General features: G+C 47.4%; 2 protein-coding genes across 2 annotated transcripts; one reads left to right on the top strand and one right to left on the bottom strand.

Moving 5' to 3' along the window:
• Nucleotides 1-112: 112 nt before the first annotated feature.
• LOC311238699 (polyisoprenoid diphosphate/phosphate phosphohydrolase PLPP6-like) lies at nucleotides 113-3382 on the bottom strand. The gene is made up of 2 exons (XM_084326862.1): nucleotides 2839-3382; nucleotides 113-899 (listed from the first exon to the last, which is right to left on the bottom strand). Exons 1-2 carry the CDS (start codon nucleotides 3278-3280, stop codon nucleotides 511-513), a joined length of 831 nt encoding a protein of 276 aa, XP_084182988.1. The 5' UTR covers nucleotides 3281-3382; the 3' UTR covers nucleotides 113-510.
• A 354-nt stretch (nucleotides 3383-3736) lies between these two features.
• Nucleotides 3737-21256, top strand: LOC311238700 (peroxiredoxin-6-like; the record flags this gene model as incomplete). The annotated part of the gene is made up of 5 exons (XM_084326863.1): nucleotides 3737-3828; nucleotides 6567-6723; nucleotides 7397-7546; nucleotides 9018-9164; nucleotides 21128-21256. 5 exons carry the CDS (start codon nucleotides 3737-3739, stop codon nucleotides 21254-21256), a joined length of 675 nt encoding a protein of 224 aa, XP_084182989.1.
• Between the last annotated feature and the right edge of the window lie 354 nt (nucleotides 21257-21610).

Here is a 21610-nt window from a genome sequence, read left to right as displayed (position 1 = left end):
ACATTCTGTGCAAGGCCTCTATTCTCTCTTATTCTCTTTCTCAGTAAGATAAACAAATACACTTCTGTGTGACAGATAATTGAGTTTAATTGAGAAATGTAAAAGGCTCTATTTAAAGTGTTGTGTGATCTCAGAAGTAAGAGCACAGGCCCATGCATCACAAACTATTGTACAAATTAGTAGCATGTGTGTCTTTATGTGCACTTATTCAAGCCCCAGTAACCATCTACCTCATCCAGTAGAAACATTTCTTAAAACAAAAAGAAACATAAAACTACACATATAAATTCAACAAAATCATACTGAACTAAAACGTCTATAATATGATGAAAGATACAATGCACTTGTTGTAGAGTTTTTTGGTGTTTGTCACACACCGTCTCTTTTCTGCATGCATACAAATAATGCACAGGTTCCTCCATCTCCGCCTAATCTTCCTTGTTCCTTCACAATAAAAAAAACTAAAATAAAAGTAAAACCAAATTTTCCCCAATCTCTCGTTCCCAAAGTCTATGTCCTGGCTAACTTCTCTCCCAGAAGCATGAAGAGGACGTCCTGCAGACAGTCCCAGGTCACCCACAGCCTCTCCACCAGGTGATACTGCCAGTAGCCCAGAACCAGGCCAAAACCCACATCCGTCAGGTAGTGTCTGGCCAGCAGCAGTCGGGACAGGCTCACGAGAGCGGCCCAGCTCAGCACTAGCACACGCATGGAGTCTGTGTCCACCAGCCGCGCGAGAAGGAAGCAGGCACACATGGCTGCCCGCGTGGCATGGCCTGAGGGGAAGGAGTAGCGTTCCACAAAGAAGGTGGAGAGGAGGTCGGAGCGATTCTGGGCAGGCCTCCGGCGCCGCACCAAGGTCGTGACGCCTCTGACCAGCAACAGGTCCAACAGAAGAGCTGATAGAGGATGACGGAGAGAGAGAGAGAGAGAAGTATCATTTAAGGCAGGTTTAACATAAATAAATAAAAACATAAAAAGAACACACCTTCTATACCAAACACATCGTCATATTCACACAGTGGTTCTTATGTCATGCTCAGGTTGGGTTCCTTTCCACTCTGTGCCCAGTACCCACTGCCACTGGAATATGTGAATATAGTCAATTAACTGCAGACCCAGCAGAGGTGGAAATTGTCCATTTTACTGGTACTGAAAATTGTACCTAAATTGTACCTCATCCCATTTCTGCTTTGCACTATATAGTATTGTATATTAGTACATTGCATAGTATATTGTATATTGTATGGTAACTCAGTTACGTCTATTCTGCATCGAACATTGTACATATGTCTATACTGAACACTGTGACTTCTATTTTTACTTCTATTTCATGCTATACTATTTTATTTCATACTTATCTTGTCTAGCACAGTCTCTGGAGCGTAATAGTAAGAAGCATTTTGTATGAAAGTATTCTGTACTTCTGTATGACAACTATTAAAGAAACTTGAACTTGAAACTTGAAACTTGGAACAAGTAGTGAAATGTACTAAAATAAAAGAGATGATACTACAATACATTTTTACTTAAGTTGGAATAAGAATACTTTGAGTCAAGGAGTAGCATGTCTACTCAGAAATCTACTCAATTACATCAAAAGTACAGTAGGTTACCTTCTATATCTAAACTGAATCAATATCTGAAATGAAAAAAATATATATATATATTTGAAGGCCTACTGACCTTCATACTGTATTTTACCATCATGCACTTTGCTAGTAATCTTCCTTGGCTATATTACTAGTATGCTACTATCTGTCTATACTACTTTACTATGCACTCAAGACTGTAGCACACAAGTTCAACACTGTTTGACGAACAATGCTACTTAGCTGCCAGAGCTGTAAGCTACCCTTCCTGCTGACTTGTTGTACAGAACATGTAAATCACTTTGGATAAAAGAGTCAGCTAAAGTTAAATGACTAAATGTAAATGTAAAATGTAAACTGTTTGATCAAATAAATCAGCGTATTGGCATGTATGATCGAACTTATTCTGCTAAAAGAAGATTTTTTTTTGTCTCAAAAATAGAACGCCATCCATCCCATGTCAAGAATAGCCCTTGACAATATAGGTCTAGGAAAATATAACAAGCGGGCCTATAGCCACCTCAGAAGATCTCAGTAGTCAACAGATGCTAATCCTTTGCCACAAAAACATGACACGAGTCACGTGCATACCGATGGATGGTCCCATGCAGTTTAATAGCCAACAGCCGCGTTGTTTCCTCTCAGTGTCCCGAGGACACGCTCCACGTGGAGGCTGGAAGGAGAATTGTTTCCATTGCTGCATCCCGGCTGTTTGATGGCGCAGCTTTGCAGCTGCTGTCGACTGGGCTACGCTGGCTGGCGGATGAGGGCCAGAGCCAAGTGCCTATATGAAGGCCTAAGCAATATCAGACAATGCGACGGTGGATACTTGTGCTCTTCTGGTTCTGGGTTACATCTTGTATCTTGTACATTGACAATTTGCATTTGAAGAGCTTAATGAAGCTACGTGATGTTGTTTAAATTGGTTTGGTAACGAATTGTCGCAAATATATTGTGCGTAATTACGCGTAAGCCTTGCCAAAAATATTCTCCCCAAGTGTACTATATGAAAAACAAGACCAATAAGCAAAGTTAATAAAAACCAAATTCATAATATGATGTTCAGCCTTTTGGATAAAATGAGGAATTTGAGCAGTGTGAACGAAATTAAGCGCCGAAAGAACAAATGGATATGCAAAGCATCGATGTTGTAAATGGAAGAGAATGGTAAGATGAGCTATTCCAAAACATGACTTTGATTAGCACTATTATATATATATATATATATATATAATGACACACTTACCCAGGATCAAGTTCAGCATGGTTTCTTGCTCAGCGACAGTGTCGCCACGGAGGAGACTGTACAGGGTGCCGAGGAACCAAGGGATGAAGTGACCAGACAGCTCCACAAGTCGCACCAGGGGTCGTATGCTGCCCCATGAAGACTCCTCACAGGCGCACACTCCAAGCTGCTTGGAGAGGTACAGGTCTATGGCCAACAAAAACCTAAGCGCAATTATTAATATGGGCTGATTCAGACTCACCGAGAAATCTTCGGTTTGTGTTCCTGAGGAAACGGACGACGTACTACAGCTGGAGCCCCGGCGGCGCGAAGGGCACTCAGATGCTGCTGCCCGCAAACGGGTGACAGTGGCGATCTCGAACCTGCAGCTGGTGCCAGTGCCACTGTATCCAGAAATACTACTGCGGCAGCTATTCCTTCTTGCCTTAGGCGGCGACGGCATTTTCGTTCGATAAATGTACAAATGTATCTCAATGGCAGTTACTTGTCCTTCATTGATTGAGGAGCCAGTAATCCTCAAGAAATCTAGCGGTCAGATGTAGCATCTTCCAAACTTCAGACACAATAGTTATTATATGCTGTTGTGTTGCCATTTCAGTGCTGGACCGCTCTGGTCACGTGGCTAAAGAGTCGAGAGGACAGGAGAGGAGTAGTCCTCCCTATGCAGGTTATCTAACAAATGCCTTTATTTCGACTGATTGGCCCTGAAACATTGGCGGTCCGTTTGGGTATACGCACTGAAATGTATCTTGTACTTGTCATGAGTAAATTGGATCCGTTCTCTGACAATTATAATTAAATACGCCTCTACATTGAGGGTATACTGACATGCCCCGCGTCATATGCAGCCACGCAGCGCTGCCAGTCAGAGGACGAGCAACACGTTCGCATCACAACTATGCCTGGACTGCTGCTCGGAGATGTCTTTCCTAATTTCGAGGCAGAGACCACCATCGGCGATATTAAATTCCACGAATTCCTGGAAGACTCGTGAGTAACGTTAGAGAGAATATCTGGAGCGAGGTCTAATAACATAATATCAATAGTACTGTCTACAGATGATCCAAATATCTGTATTTCTCATTTCTTCAGCAGGTGGTTATTTTGCTAATCTGAATTTGACTGACACAATTTAACCTGCAGGCTACTGCATACTATATATCTTATGCGGCCTACTGGTCTACAAGATACACTACACGACCAAGGTACCCATGTACATGTCAAAATACTTCCCAAAGGTCAGTGAATACCACGATCACAACACCAGAGGGAGCTCCACAAATCATGTTAAACCCAGATTCGGCTCAAACAAGGGACTAAACACGTTTCGCAATTATGCCACATCAATGTGGAACGCCCTACCTAAAGCTGTAAAGGAATGTGAATCACTACCCACCTTCAAAAACACTCTAAAAAAACACCTACGGGAGACTGCAATTCGAAACTGGCCCCTGTAAATGTCCTAACCCAACCCCCTCCAATGTACAGTAAATTACCAAGTATGGTCTTGTCAATATTCCAATGTACAGTTTTGCTTGTACAGTTGTACAGTGTCCCGCACCCACCCCTCCCTCAACCCCCCCCCCCACCCAACCACCTCCAATGTACAGTCCCCCACCCCCACCAAATCTGGTATGTCATAAATGTATAGATGTAGCAGTACTGTCTATCTGTATGTCATGTATGTCATATATGTTATGATGAATTGAAAATGGGGGACCCTGATGTAAACAAGACGAAAGTCTTTCTCTGGTCTGCATCCCCTTAACAATTGTGTGTATTGAGCTGTACTGTACTGTACCCATTCTGCAATCTGTTAATAAAGTTTTCAATCAATCAATCAAACAGTACAATGTGTGAATGGAGCGTCTAATCTGGCAGGGTGGGCGCTCACGTGTGAATTAGATACATATAGGAGATTACCAGTTATTTGATCGTTTACTTATCTGGATCAGTTTGTGAAGTGGTAGGGCTGTGAACGTATACTGAATATATAAAAGTGTACCGCCAAGGATCCGTGCAAAAGTATGGATTTTCACTATATCGTCGTCCACATAACAAATATATACATACTGTATATTTTTATGTTAATACATTGAAAAATAATTAAAGAAACTGGACCACTTTTAATTAAATAGCTCCATGACAATTGTATTATAAGATGAAGACAGCATATTACAATGTAATTCACACTGAAAAACATACCGTACCATCAAACATACCATCAAAACCAAGAAAAATAATGTGGTATTATATTTTGGGCATAATTATCACCCAGCCCTATGCACTGGTTTGTTTTAGAAAACTGATGACGGACATTATAGTTCAAAATCCCCCAGGTTACTGCTGCAAAACCAGTATGCTGACTTCACTGAAAAACCCCTCGTCACCATGACCCACTTGTCACATCCTGTCAGTCATAGTCTATAAAGCAACTTTGAGTTCTAGAAAAGTGATAAATGGCATGTATTATTAATATTATTATTATTATCATTATCAGACATGGTTCATATTCTTGAAGCATTTAAGAATCACATCCTGTCATCTATGAGGATGGGGTAAGAGAGGATGGGGGTGGTAAGAGAGGATGGGGTGGTAAGAGAGGATGGGGGTGGTAAGAGAGGATGGGGTGGTAAGAGAGGATGGGGTGGTAAGAGAGGATGGGGTGGTAAGAGAGGATGGGGTGGTAAGAGAGGATGGGGGTGGTAAGAGAGGATGGGGGTGGTAAGAGAGGATGGGGTGGTAAGAGAGGATGGGGTGGTGAGAGGATGGGGGTGGTAAGAGAGGATGGGGTGGTAAGAGAGGATGGGGTGGTAAGAGAGGATGGGGGTGGTAAGAGAGGATGGGGTGGTAAGAGAGGATGGGGGTGGTAAGAGAGGATGGGGTGGTAAGAGAGGATGGGGTGGTAAGAGAGGATGGGGGTGGTAAGAGAGGATGGGGGTGGTAAGAGAGGATGGGGTGGTAAGAGAGGATGGGGGTGGTAAGAGAGGATGGGGGTGGTAAGAGAGGATGGGGGGGGGTAAGAGAGGATGGGGTGGTAAGAGAGGATGGGGGGGGTAAGAGAGGATGGGGGGGGTAAGAGAGGATGGGGGTGGTAAGAGAGGATGGGGGTGGTAAGAGAGGATGGGGTGGTAAGAGAGGATGGGGGGGGTAAGAGAGGATGGGGGGGGGTAAGAGAGGATGGGGGTGGTAAGAGAGGATGGGGGTGGTAAGAGAGGATGGGGTGGTAAGAGAGGATGGGGGGGGTAAGAGAGGATGGGGGGGGTAAGAGAGGATGGGGGTGGTAAGAGAAGGCAATGGAGAAGAGATGGGTCTTGAGGTGGGATTGGAAAACTGAGGGACTCTCTGTCTAACGTTCCTGGCCAAATTCCCAATCAGGTCTCTGACATCAAGGCCACCTAATTATTGGAGGATAAAGTTCCAGAGCCTGGGAGCTGAACCGGAGAAGGCTCTGTCCCCCAGAGCTGTGAAGGTGGGATTTGGGGGTGGAAAGAGAGGTTAGAACTCGGGCAGATGTATTCTGGACCAGTTGGAGTCTATTGGTGAAATTATGAAAGGAAGCAATGAAGTACAGTATGGAATCACATCATACAATATGTCAGTGTTTTTAGTTGACAGCATTACAATATTAAACCCATAACACAAATAATATTGAGCTCGGGGGAATTAAGATGCACGCATTCTTTTCATAGGCCTCCCCCCACTAATCTCTCTTTCTCTCATTCTAGATGGGGAATCCTGTTCTCACATCCCAGAGACTACACTCCCGTGTGCACCACGGAGCTGGGTCGAGCCACCAGACTCAGCGCAGAGTTCAGCAAGCGCAACGTCAAGATGATCGCCCTCTCCGTTGACAGTGTGGAGAGGCACCACGGCTGGACCAAGGTGCCAACTCTTCTCACCTTTGTTTTGTGTCTTTGTGATACCACCATGCTACACTACATCTATACTAGTGCAATTGTAGTATATTATCCAAAACAACGCCTTGTGGGGGTGGAGCCAGGGTTTAAAGTCTTCAGATTAACAAGCTTAATCAAGTTTACAATACATTAGCTGTTATTATATAAATTAGCTGTGTTTTTTGGAGCCAAGAATCATTTGATTTTTTATTTATTTTTTTACTGTACTCTCGTGTGTAGGCCTGTCACGATAATTACGCTATCGACTTATAGTATGATATATGGACATGACCTCGACATTGCCCATTGTGCTCATCTAAAGCATAATCATCCCATCCAGTTTTCAGAACAAAAACCGCAGTTGGCTATTACGGTTCCCAGCCAATGCAAATATAAACGTGACAAAATGGCGCATGCTCACAGATAAAGATATCAAAGATATGCAGCCATTTAGTTTCTTTGCAAAAAATAAAAACACAACCAACATGTTCCACAGATTCAGGAAAGTTATATAAGATTGTTGGAAAAAATCAATAATATATCCCCCTTAAAATGAAGCAAGGCTTTTTGGAGGCTTTCCAACTCCATATAGGCCCATCCTTGTGCCAGTTGACTGGGTTCATTTGCTAAGTGCAGGCTGGTGTGTGTGTTAACACTAGGATATCCTGGCATACAACAGTGAGAAATCCGGCCGCTGCTCGCTGCCCTTTCCCATCATAGCAGACAGTAAGCGAGAGCTGGCAGTGGCCCTGGGCATGCTGGACCCAGATGAGAGGGACCAGGACGGTATGCCACTCACTGCCCGCTGTGTAAGTGTCCTCTGTTTCTGCCACTCTATTTGACACACACACACACACACACACACACACACACACACACACACACACACACACACACACACACACACACACACACACACACACACACACACACACACACACACACACACACACACACACACACACACACACACACACACACACACACACACACACACACACACACACACACACACACACACACACACACACACACACACACACACACACACACACACACACACACACACACACACACACACACACACACACACACACACACACACACACACACACACACACACACACACACACACACACACACACACACACACACACACACACACACACACACACACACACACACACACACACACACACACACACACACACACACACACACACACACACACACACACACACACACACACACACACACACACACACACACACACACACACACACACACACACACACACACACACACACACACACACACACACACACACACACACACACACACACACACACACACACACACACACACACACACACACACACACACATATTTTGTGTTTATTATTGGCCCAGACAAGAGGCTGAAGATGTCTCTAGTACTGTATCTTGCCACTAGGTGGTTATTACAGTTAGGCCCAGATCCAGCTAGGCGAAGAGATAATGTCTAGTATTTTCTGTACTCTATTTAAATGTTTCTATTTTTGTTTTTGTTTTACTGTAATTGTAACCTGTACTGGATACAGTATTTCACGCTTGTCTGATATTTGCTGAGCTTACAGTGTTTATGCACAGTACTGTAGTAGCATGAAAACTGGGACATGTTTTGTTGTGATTCTCCATGTTGAAATGTTGAGGGTATATGGAGAGAAATGTATTATATTTCCATCAGTCTACAGCATTGGTCTTATGTAGTGTTTGGTGAATTTTTTGTATATTTGCACATTCTCACTTCACTTACAGTACTCTAATCACTGAGAAGTATAATTGCTAAAAGTGTTTTAGGTTAAGCACAGCAGTGTGTAACTGGTTCAAACAGAATTACAGTAAGTCATAATATGAAACGTGTGTGTTTCATATGGCAACAAAATGTGTTTTTTGTAAATGTGTGTATAGTTTTTACAAGAGTGTTTCATTTAGCAAAGGATCTGAGGTGTTCTGCTAATTGTGTGTAGTGTCTTGAAACATCTGGCCCTGTTTTCAAAATCATGCTTAAGCAACTGTATTGGCCCAGACAAGAGGCTGAAGCTGTCTCTCTACTGTATCCTGCACTATGTTTATTATTGGCCCAGATAAGAGGCTGAAGCTGTCTCTACTGTATCCTGCACTAGGTGTTTATTATTGGCCCAGACAAGAGGCTGAAGCTGTCTCTACTGTATCCTGCACTAGGTGTTTATTATTGGGCCAGATAAGAGGCTGAAGCTGTCTCTACTGTATCCTGCACTAGGTGTTTATTATTGGGCCAGATAAGAGGCTGAAGCTGTCTCTACTGTATCCTGCCACTACGGGCCGCAACTTTGATGAGATTCTCCGGGTGGTGGAGTCCCTGCAGTTGACTGCAGAGAAGCGAGTGGCCACCCCTGCAGACTGGCAGGTAGGACAAGAAACTCTCTTACAATAGGAGCTCTCTGACCACAATACTTCATAAATAATAATAATAATAATAATAATAATAATAATAATAATAATAATAATAATAATAACCATAGTACAATAAATAAGAAATAAAGTCTAAAAAGAGAGCAATAAAATCCAGGAATAAAAACGACAATAAAAGCAAGAAGAATTGGCTTGAAGAGCACAAACTCAAATGAAGAGGTAGAATAAAACAAAACAAGTATGAAAAGGCCTTACAAGGATGTTGACAAAAGATGTAAAACACAAATACACAATACTAGCTAAGCTCTCAAAGGAATATTTCCACATTTTGAATTATTTTGTTATTTTTCATCACTGGACACATGTCACTTTCTATATTTGTTCTGTTTCTCTAAATGTTAGTGTTACAAAGGGTCAGATTAAACCGAATATATATATTTATTGCCTGAGATCCCATGTATAATATTTGTATATCGTTTGATATCCCTTGTATATTCTTTGTACATATACACGGAATATCCCTTTACCTGGTACAGGACAGACCATAATATTCGTTCTCCTATTGGAAGCGATCCCCTAGGCGCCAGTGACTTACCCCCTAGAGCTGACTTGAAAGCTACCGACATGACTTGTCTTAACATGCCCGCTTCTGCCCATGAATACGGCTACCGAAAGCAGAGCGGCACTATTTGTCCACCGTACGTATAAATATGACCAGCGAATACAGAACTTCCTTTTCAGTTCGCCTTCAGTTCAGTCTGGTTCAGTTACCAAGTAAAGCCTTACCTACTACGCAACGTGCGGTACAGCAGGGCTCGTATTGCCTCAAATAGAGTTGTGTTATCCTAATACGTTTGTTTAACGTATCGTTCGCTATCTATTAGTAAAAGCCTTCATTACGAGTCAAAGACCACGTGAAGTGGGTAATTGTGCGTCTACATAGAGCACTTATTGCCGCGTGCTAATAAGGATAGTAACGTCAAGTTCAACCGTGGACCACCGCGCACCACGGAGGATACCTACACCGGTGATTGCAGAGCCACCAGGCAGGATTATTATTCTTCATTCTTCACCAAGCGGCTGGAGCAGAGAACCGTCTACACCCACTGCTGTGGGATCTACACCGGCCCGTGGGGACATCACTCGAGCCCGTCTCTGTCGGAGCAGAGACTCCACGGCTTCACCTGCACGGCGCGCACCCTGGGACCAGGCTGCCTTTCCCCGCTGACACAGGGGTGATATCGCCTCCGTGGACCCTTGACTTTCATAGAGCATTGCCTCCCCCTGCTGGCTTACAACCAGTAGTACACCCCTTCCCAGAGTACAATAGAGAATTCCTAATATTCAGTATTGACTTGCCTATGCACATTCTTTGCCTTACAAGTGCATTCAAATGATAAATGTAATAATACCTTTTGATGTAATAAATATTCTAAACAAGTATTTGAGTGGAAACCGTGTTATTGTGGAGAAGTTCTCATCATATACCTGTGTACGGTATTGGCCAGTAATGTACATAAGACGGTAGTAGTTTAATGATACTAATACTTGATTAATACAGTCAGGGAATTGTACCCCTCAGTTACAATTGGTCCTTCGAGCCGGATAATAATTAGCGTAATATTAATATAATATTAATATTGACATGGCCGATGACGAACACTCCACAAACGGTTCTCCTAAGCTAGATCGCCCGCAGCGCAGACGGCAGCCACCTCCCTATCTAGAGGCATATTCTGTCAGTCCAATACCTAGCTTTAAAGGGAAATTAGATACGGATAAAATAACTAAAGCGGATAGTAAAATTATGTCCGACCCTACCAACCAGGCTACCCCGCCAACAGAGGCCCTAGTGGGTTCTAATGTAACTGACCAAGCTCACGGTGGGGACCAGGAGGGAACTGACACGACTTTATCCCCCGACAACGCCGACGAGGTAGTCCCCGGAGCGCTCCAGGATAAAGAAAGCCCTCCCGGGATGGAACCCGACCCACCACAAGAAGAGACGCGCACCCAGGGGATGGATCTCCTCGGTACGCAACACGAGAACGGGTCTCCAACAAGTACTGCCGGGAGCCGATCGCCCCGAACGGCGTCTTCCCCCAGCGCGGCGGACAAGATGCTGGCGCAAGCACTCATCGCCACCCTGGCAGCCTCCACCGAACGCGATCGACTTCAAGCGCAACAGACGCGCGAGCGCGAACATTTTGCAGGCGAGCGAGAGCGCTTCCAGGCGCAACAAAGGAGTGAAGACGACCGCATAAGACTGGAGACCAGACGCCTCCAGACAGAAGAGAACATTGAGAGAAGCCGCGCCGATGCACAGCACGCCGCCGCCAATGCACAGCGCGACGTCGCACATGCCCAGCGCGACGCCGCCAACGCACAGCGCGACGCTGCCCAGGCCAGCGCCAATGCGCAGCGCGACGTCGCCAATGCCCAGCGCGAAGCAGCGCGCGACGCCGCCCATGCCCAGCGCGAGGCAGAGCGCGACCGGCTGCAGGCGGAGCTGATGGACAAACTGGTTGCCATGGCGACACCCCCTCACTCCACACGGAGCTCTCAGAGATCGTCAAGACATGGGTCTAGGACACATTCCCCTACCCGACGAAGCGACCCGGGACCCCGCCAACAGGAGGATCCTGTCCACGTCTCCGAACCCCCTCCCCAGCCGGTCCATACGAGACCCAGCAACCGGGAAGAATCGGACCACGCCGAGAGACTGAACAGAAGACTCCAGGTCCTAGCAGAGGAAGAGGAGGAGGAAGAGGAGGAATGTCAAACCGACCAGCAGCAACGTACTCTGGCCCAGGAGGCCCAGTACAGCCCCGACCAGCAGCAACGTACTCTGGACCAGGAGGTCCAGTACAGCCCAGAAGTCAGCCCCGAGGCCCTGCGCTACAAACCCCCGACTCAACTCACAGGTGAGTTTGACGCACCGCCAGCCCCGAGGGACAGCACCTGGGTACCCGACCTTCGGTACCCACCAAGTACCAGCCCAAGACGACACGCACGGGGAGACTCGCCTAGGAGGCCTCTTCCCCAACGCTCACCGATGTGCCAGTCATCCATGACATCGTACCTTGGCGCACCGACGTTTCCAGACTTCACCCATGAGAACCGAGCACAGTACACGGAGCTACGGATGTGCTTAGAGACAATGATGGTTGATGTAGCTGATGAACGCCACAAGTATGCTACCCTACTGAAGCACCTCAAGGTGCCCCGAGCGCACAATATAGCGCTGGCCTATGCCAACTCTACTACCCCATACACAGCGGCTCTAGCAGCACTCGACCAACGGTATGGACGCGTATGGGACTACGTGATACAGGAGATAAGAGACATTGACCGTCTCCCCCCAGCCAGAGACAACAGAGCGTTAGATGACCTGTCTATCAAAGTACAGTCCCTGGTAGGGATGCTGGGGTCCCAAAAGGAAAAGGGTATCTACGAACTGTACGCTAACTCTAACGTAGAGAGGATATTAGAGAAGCTCCCTCCCGCTCGACAAGAGCGCTTCAGGCGGCAGAGAGACTACCGCGACCCCAACGGTCCAGAGGCATCCCTCCTAGACCTATCTGAGTTCCTCGCCAGGGAGGTCAGTAGCCTACGACTCGACACGTTCGTATGGAGTGGACCAAGCCCAAGACTCGGACCTCGGGGACAAACAGATAACCGCCGGTTGGTGACCGTTATGCACCAAGCCGAATCAGTACCGCAGCACAGGAACCACAACACCCCCTCGACGAAAGAGGACCAGTGGAAGATTGAGTGCCAGTACTGTGAGGGAGAACATCGGCTGTATCAGTGCGAAGATTTCAAGAAGCTGACCACGGATGATGTGAGTCAGTGGGTCAAGGACCACCGCCGCTGCTTCCGCTGCGCGCGCAGCCACCTAGAAGCTGAGTGCCGCTTGAAAAAGAAGTGCAGCAGGTGCGGTGGCACCCACTTGGAGGTCCTGCATGACATCAACAGGCGTCAGCCAGGACAACAGAGTGGGCCCGTCGCGGTGATGTACCATGCCGAGGCGGTGGCACCAGCACCAAAGTTCCACCAGACCGCTCCCTGGTGTCCCGACTGCTACGGCAGACACTGGGAGCCACGGTGCGACTCGCACTATATAGATTCTACATCACCACCCACAGGAGTGCTCCACATTGACCAGCATAGCGGGACCCCCCGTGTGCTCCTCAAAGTGGTCAGAGTGCTCCTGAGCTACGAGGACAAGGTCCTGGACACTTACGCCGTCCTGGACGATGGGTCTGAAAAGACTCTCCTCCTCGCTTCCGCAGCAGCCCAGTTGGGCCTGCGAGGTGTCAAAGATACAATGACCATACGCACCATCAGAAGGGACCAGAAGACCATAACGGGTGAAAAGGTCTCCTTCAAGATAGCAGCGGTGGACCAGCCCGAGAAGCAGTATAGTATAACTAACGTCTTCACCAGCCACGACATAGGCCTGTCTCAGTACACCTACCCCATCCCACAGCTGATGGCTAAGTATGTGCACCTACGTCAACTACCTATACCGCTTATCGACGGCGCCACACCGACCCTGCTCATCGGCTCCGACCACGCGGACCTCATTCTCCCAATTGAGGCGGCCCACGTCGGACCCAAAGGATGCCCAGTCGCGGTTCAGACCCGACTGGGATGGACGCTCCAGGGCCCCCTCTACGGACTTGACAGTCAACCCACGTCTACACGCTGCCTACACACAGAGGCGAGCGACACCGGCCTCTCCCCTGTACAGCAGAGGCTATTGACATTAAGCGAGAGGCCCGTGAGAGAACCGTGGGTACCAGAGGGAGTTCGGAACTCCACCCCCCTCAGCTGCGCTCCAGACGTAGCTGACCTCGAACCCAGCACCCCAAGCGACTCCTTGACGGGGCGGCCGGGACCGGCCCCTCCTCAGATGGGGTACAGAGCAAACAAGAGAAACAGACGGAGGAGGAGAAAGCACAGCCAAGCACAGATCAAAGCAGTCTCAGGCCCGCTCCCTCCTAAGCCCCCCTTCATCCCGTCCAGTCGTCATGACCATAGACCAGTCACTACCCCGAGCTGCGTGGCCGGCCGGCCGCGTAAGCAAAGTGACCACTGGTGCCGACGGAAAGGTCAGAGTGGCAGAAGTGCTCGGCCAAGGGCGGACCTACAACCGACCCGTGGCGATGCTGATAGAGTCGCCAAGGCTCCCCGACTCGCCTAATGACGACCATGACCCCTGACTTTGTGACCTGCCTACCCTCACAACGGACATTGAGTAGTGGACAGTGCGGTTAATCTGTCTCTGCCGGTCCATACGAGACCCAGCAACCGGGAAGAATCGGACCACGCCGAGAGACTGAACAGAAGACTCCAGGTCCTAGCAGAGGAAGAGGAGGAGGAAGAGGAGGAATGTCAAACCGACCAGCAGCAACGTACTCTGGCCCAGGAGGCCCAGTACAGCCCCGACCAGCAGCAACGTACTCTGGACCAGGAGGTCCAGTACAGCCCAGAAGTCAGCCCCGAGGCCCTGCGCTACAAACCCCCGACTCAACTCACAGGTGAGTTTGACGCACCGCCAGCCCCGAGGGACAGCACCTGGGTACCCGACCTTCGGTACCCACCAAGTACCAGCCCAAGACGACACGCACGGGGAGACTCGCCTAGGAGGCCTCTTCCCCAACGCTCACCGATGTGCCAGTCATCCATGACATCGTACCTTGGCGCACCGACGTTTCCAGACTTCACCCATGAGAACCGAGCACAGTACACGGAGCTACGGATGTGCTTAGAGACAATGATGGTTGATGTAGCTGATGAACGCCACAAGTATGCTACCCTACTGAAGCACCTCAAGGTGCCCCGAGCGCACAATATAGCGCTGGCCTATGCCAACTCTACTACCCCATACACAGCGGCTCTAGCAGCACTCGACCAACGGTATGGAGATAAGAGACATTGACCGTCTCCCCCCAGCCAGAGACAACAGAGCGTTAGATGACCTGTCTATCAAAGTACAGTCCCTGGTAGGGATGCTGGGGTCCCAAAAGGAAAAGGGTATCTACGAACTGTACGCTAACTCTAACGTAGAGAGGATATTAGAGAAGCTCCCTCCCGCCCGACAAGAGCGCTTCAGGCGGCAGAGAGACTACCGCGACCCCAACGGTCCAGAGGCATCCCTCCTAGACCTATCTGAGTTCCGCATCCCTCCTAGACCTATCTGAGTTCCTTGCCAGGGAGGTCAGTAGCCTACGACTCGACACGTTCGTATGGAGTGGACCAAGCCCAAGACTCGGACCTCGGGGACAAACAGATAACCGCCGGTTGGTGACCGTTATGCACCAAGCCGAATCAGTACCGCAGCACAGGAACCACAACACCCCCTCGACGAAAGAGGACCAGTGGAAGATTGAGTGCCAGTACTGTGAGGGAGAACATCGGCTGTATCAGTGCGAAGATTTCAAGAAGCTGACCACGGATGATGTGAGTCAGTGGGTCAAGGACCACCGCCGCTGCTTCCGCTGCGCGCGCAGCCACCTAGAAGCTGAGTGCCGCTTGAAAAAGAAGTGCAGCAGGTGCGGTGGCACCCACTTGGAGGTCCTGCATGACATCAACAGGCGTCAGCCAGGACAACAGAGTGGGCCCGTCGCGGTGATGTACCATGCCGAGGCGGTGGCACCAGCACCAAAGTTCCACCAGACCGCTCCCTGGTGTCCCGACTGCTACGGCAGACACTGGGAGCCACGGTGCGACTCGCACCATATAGATTCTACGTCACCACCCACAGGAGTGCTCCACATTGACCAGCATAGCGGGACCCCCCGTGTGCTCCTCAAAGTGGTCAGAGTGCTCCTGAGCTACGAGGACAAGGTCCTGGACACTTACGCCGTCCTGGACGATGGGTCTGAAAAGACTCTCCTCCTCGCTTCCGCAGCAGCCCAGTTGGGCCTGCGAGGTGTCAAAGATACAATGACCATACGCACCATCAGAAGGGACCAGAAGACCATAACGGGTGAAAAGGTCTCCTTCAAGATAGCAGCGGTGGACCAGCCCGAGAAGCAGTATAGTATAACTAACGTCTTCACCAGCCACGACATAGGCCTGTCTCAGTACACCTACCCCATCCCACAGCTGATGGCTAAGTATGTGCACCTACGTCAACTACCTATACCGCTTATCGACGGCGCCACACCGACCCTGCTCATCGGCTCCGACCACGCGGACCTCATTCTCCCAATTGAGGCGGCCCACGTCGGACCCAAAGGATGCCCAGTCGCGGTTCAGACCCGACTGGGATGGACGCTCCAGGGCCCCCTCTACGGACTTGACAGTCAACCCACGTCTACACGCTGCCTACACACAGAGGCGAGCGACACCGGCCTCTCCCCTGTACAGCAGAGGCTATTGACATTAAGCGAGAGGCCCGTGAGAGAACCGTGGGTACCAGAGGGAGTTCGGAACTCCACCCCCCTCAGCTGCGCTCCAGACGTAGCTGACCTCGAACCCAGCACCCCAAGCGACTCCTTGACGGGGCGGCCGGGACCGGCCCCTCCTCAGATGGGGTACAGAGCAAACAAGAGAAACAGACGGAGGAGGAGAAAGCACAGCCAAGCACAGATCAAAGCAGTCTCAGGCCCGCTCCCTCCTAAGCCCCCCTTCATCCCGTCCAGTCGTCATGACCATAGACCAGTCACTACCCCGAGCTGCGTGGCCGGCCGGCCGCGTAAGCAAAGTGACCACTGGTGCCGACGGAAAGGTCAGAGTGGCAGAAGTGCTCGGCCAAGGGCGGACCTACAACCGACCCGTGGCGATGCTGATAGAGTCGCCAAGGCTCCCCGACTCGCCTAATGACGACCATGACCCCTGACTTTGTGACCTGCCTACCCTCACAACGGACATTGAGTAGTGGACAGTGCGGTTAATCTGTCTCTGCTTAGCTAATTAGGTGGGACTAATTAGGGGGCGGCTGTTACAAAGGGTCAGATTAAACCGAATATATATATTTATTGCCTGAGATCCCATGTATAATATTTGTATATCGTTTGATATCCCTTGTATATTCTTTGTACATATACACGGAATATCCCTTTACCTGGTACAGGACAGACCATAATATTCGTTCTCCTATTGGAAGCGATCCCCTAGGCGCCAGTGACTTACCCCCTAGAGCTGACTTGAAAGCTACCGACATGACTTGTCTTAACATGCCCGCTTCTGCCCATGAATACGGCTACCGAAAGCAGAGCGGCACTATTTGTCCACCGTACGTATAAATATGACCAGCGAATACAGAACTTCCTTTTCAGTTCGCCTTCAGTTCAGTCTGGTTCAGTTACCAAGTAAAGCCTTACCCACTACGCAACGTGCGGTACAGCAGGGCTCGTATTGCCTCAAATAGAGTCGTGTTATCCTAATACGTTTGTTTAACGTATCGTTCGCTATCTATTAGTAAAAGCCTTCATTACGAGTCAAAGACCACGTGAAGTGGGTAATTGTGCGTCTACATAGAGCACTTATTGCCGCGTGCTAATAAGGATAGTAACGTCAAGTTCAACCGTGGACCACCGCGCACCACGGAGGATACCTACACCGGTGATTGCAGAGCCACCAGGCAGGATTATTATTCTTCATTCTTCACCAAGCGGCTGGAGCAGAGAACCGTCTACACCCACTGCTGTGGGATCTACACCGGCCCGTGGGGACATCACTCGAGCCCGTCTCTGTCGGAGCAGAGACTCCACGGCTTCACCTGCACGGCGCGCACCCTGGGACCAGGCTGCCTTTCCCCGCTGACACAGGGGTGATATCGCCTCCGTGGACCCTTGACTTTCATAGAGCATTGCCTCCCCCTGCTGGCTTACAACCAGTAGTACACCCCTTCCCAGAGTACAATAGAGAATTCCTAATATTCAGTATTGACTTGCCTACGCACATTCTTTGCCTTACAAGTGCATTCAAATGATAAATGTAATAATACCTTTTGATGTAATAAATATTCTAAACGAGTATTTGAGTGGAAACCGTGTTATTGTGGAGAAGTTCTCATCATATACCTGTGTACGGTATTGGCCAGTAATGTACATAAGACGGTAGTAGTTTAATGATACTAATACTTGATTAATACAGTCAGGGAATTGTACCCCTCAGTTACAGTTAGTGTTAGTATTCCAACTTTATTTTGTGGGGGGGGGAAGCAATACTTTTATTCTGGACCTTTCTAAAAGCTCTGTGGATGAATAATAAAAAAACAAACATAAAAATGTTAGCTATAGCACCAAACTCTTAAGCTGCAACGTCCCTCATGGGAAGTTTTTCTGACTTTTTGCAACCAGCACTTTGGCGACCCCTAGTGGCTCAGGTGTGCATATTTTGTAATACAGAATTGAAGGCTTATTTGTTGCCTGTCGATAGCGACAAAATCCGACAGAATCCGTTCAGCGGTTCTCGAGTTACATGCCGGTATTGATTGATTGAAAACTTTATTAACAGATTGCAGAATGGGTACAGTACAGTACAGCTCAATACATACAATTATTAAGGGGATGCAGACCAGAGAAAGACTTTCGTCTTGTTTACCTAGGATGGCTTAGAGTAGACGACAGAGTACAGCAACTTGCAATGGGCCTGGTCTATAAGATACACTACGCGACCAAGGTACCCATGTACATGTCAAAATACTTCCCAAAGGTCAGTGAATACCACGATCACAACACCAGAGGGAGCTCCACAAATCATGTTAAACCCAGATTCGGCTCAAACAAGGGACTAAACACGTTTCGCAATTATGCCACATCAATGTGGAACGCCCTACCCAAAGCTGTAAAGGAATGTGAATCACTACCCACTTTCAAAAACACTCTCAAAGAACACCTACGGGAGACTGCATTTCGAAACTGGCCCCTACAAATGTCCTAACCCAGTTGTACAGTAAATTACCAAGTATGGCGTTGTCAGTATTCCAATGTACAGTGTACAGTGTGTGTCCCCCTACCCAACCCCCCCCCCCCCACCTCCAATGTACTTTTCAATCAATCAATCAATCAATCAATCAATCAATCAATCAATACATCAGGGTCCCCCATTTTCAATTCATCATATCATATATGACATACATGACATACCGATAGACAGTACTGCTACATCTATACATTTATGACATACCAGATTTGCAAATACAGTACTGTTTGTGATACAAAAAGTGTCCAGAAAAGAGAGTATACGTTTGACGTAGAAACTGTACATTGGAGGAGGTTGGGTAGGTGGGGGGGACTGTACATTGGAGGTGGTATTTGAGGCTTGTGCAAAGTACACGGTATTGCGAAATATACCACTCCCGACTCAGGCTGGAGTAGTTCCGTCAATCTAGATCCGATCTTGAAAATTATTGTGGATCGTTGTAGCCAATGAGTGTGGCTTTCCAAAGATACCCCACATGGGGATCTACATAAAAACAAAAAACACGAAAACAGGAAGAGCAAAACAGCCGAATGAATTGAAGTCTATGAGAAAACTGAGTTTTTCTTTGTACACAGTTTATCAAAATCACTCCTAATCACTCATTTCTGAATGGATCTTTATGAAATTTGGATATGTACTACATACGGCTTCAGGCTATGGCTCCGTCTGGATTTGTAAGCCATACCACCTTATAGGGAAATACTACCTCTGGACTACTAACTACACAGACCTCTGAGCACTGAGCAGGTCCTAAATTATTATTATTATTATTACTACAGAAAAACTTGAGTAACACGTTTTTTTACAACTCAAGTTCAGACCTATGTTACTCTATTACGTTAGCACTAAAAGTAAAAAAATAATCTGGAATCAGAAACTTCAGAATGTCATCTTTCAAAAGAGACCAGGCTCATAAAGTATGTTGTTTTGGTTTGCAAAAATTATGCAGTCCTCAAAAACGAAAACGAAAATGGCCAATTTTGGAGGCGCCTGTAAGTCATAATAATGCTGTGTGACCTGACCAGCATAGCATTTGACAAGTGATTTGATTCTGTATAAATATATGCCATTTTGTATAAATAATATGATGAATGATTATTCTTCTAATATAATCTGTATTCACTTAAATATAGACAAAAAGGTTGATGGCATAGCAATCTTGGAACCCATCAGCTAACCTTTTTTTATTTATTTTTTAGACAGCGATTTCGACTCTGGGCATAACGGCCAATGTTTCGTCGCTTCCCCATTTGTTTTGGTTTTGTAATTTTACATCTGAACTGTGGCAAGATAATTTTATAGTTGACAACATTTTCTCAGATTTCACTTTGTACTATAGAAATATTATATTTGGTTGTAGTGACAAAGACAAGAATGCATATTTCCTCATTAATAAAATTTTACTTCTCGTCAAATTCCACATTCATAAATGTAAATAAAAATTGTGTCGCTTCCAGTGTAGCTGCTGGCTTCCGATTTCCAATATCTGGGCCAAGACTTTCTCTTCCATGCGCCGGTAATCGTTAAAATTTTTATTAGCAGCCAACTCCTGTAATTAAAGGCGATTGTTTAATTCCACTTTGAAAGCAACTTGTTTCTTTTATTACACATTTCTCCACACAAAACACAAACATCAATACCTTTCGTGGGTGTTTTAGATCCAGACGCCATTTGGGCCAATGCATTCCGCCTCTTTTGCCCCCCACATGGACTGTTTACCTGCATGCAATCACCGCCTACTGTACATTTCAAGTGCCATCCCCGCTCACACGTGATTGGTCAATACTACTCGGACTACAAACAGAAACCAGAACGTCTCCGATATCAAAAATCTTGTCCCTCGCCTACAGATTTTGTATTCATGCAGATATCTGTTAATAGAGATTAAGGGTATACCAGCTGACTGTGTACGTCCATCATCTGACTCTATAGCAATAGAATAGAAAACATATGATGACAATGAACCATCAATTACACAAAACACAAATACACATGTTGTCCTTCATCTGGCTACAGCCTGGAGACAGTGTGATGGTCCCTCCCAACATGTCTGAAGAGGAGGCTGGCACTCGGTTCCCTGCTGGCATCTACACCAAAGACCTGCCTTCTGGGATGAAGTACCTGCGCTACACACCTCACCCATAAGGAGGTGTAGCTACTGTAGCAGCCTTCATCACTACAGAGAGAAGGACCTCTGACCCTCAACCTCTGACCCTCAAGCTCTGGTTAGAATCTGAAAGAGAAAACCTTCTGCTGGATTTAGTGTATATTGCAAGAAGCTGTTTAATGTTTGTGACGTTGAAATGTCTGGGAAGAAATGTCAAGCATACCTTGATAAGTTCAAATACTTGAAAGTCTTTTCAAATAGATGTGTATTTTTTCTGCCCAGGCCTGCCACTCGTAGGACCATGTTGAAAAAGGGGAGGCGTCGCCACTTGCCAAACCTGCCATAGTTGTAGTATACAAACTGGCACCGGCAAGCTGATAGGCTTGATAGCA

Source organism: Notolepis coatsorum, assembly GCF_963971535.1.
Source record: "Notolepis coatsorum genome assembly, chromosome: 13".
Lineage (NCBI taxonomy): Eukaryota > Metazoa > Chordata > Actinopteri > Aulopiformes > Paralepididae > Notolepis > Notolepis coatsorum.
The sequence above is the reverse complement of the archived record's forward strand: the minus strand, read 5'-3'. Positions and strand labels throughout refer to the sequence as shown.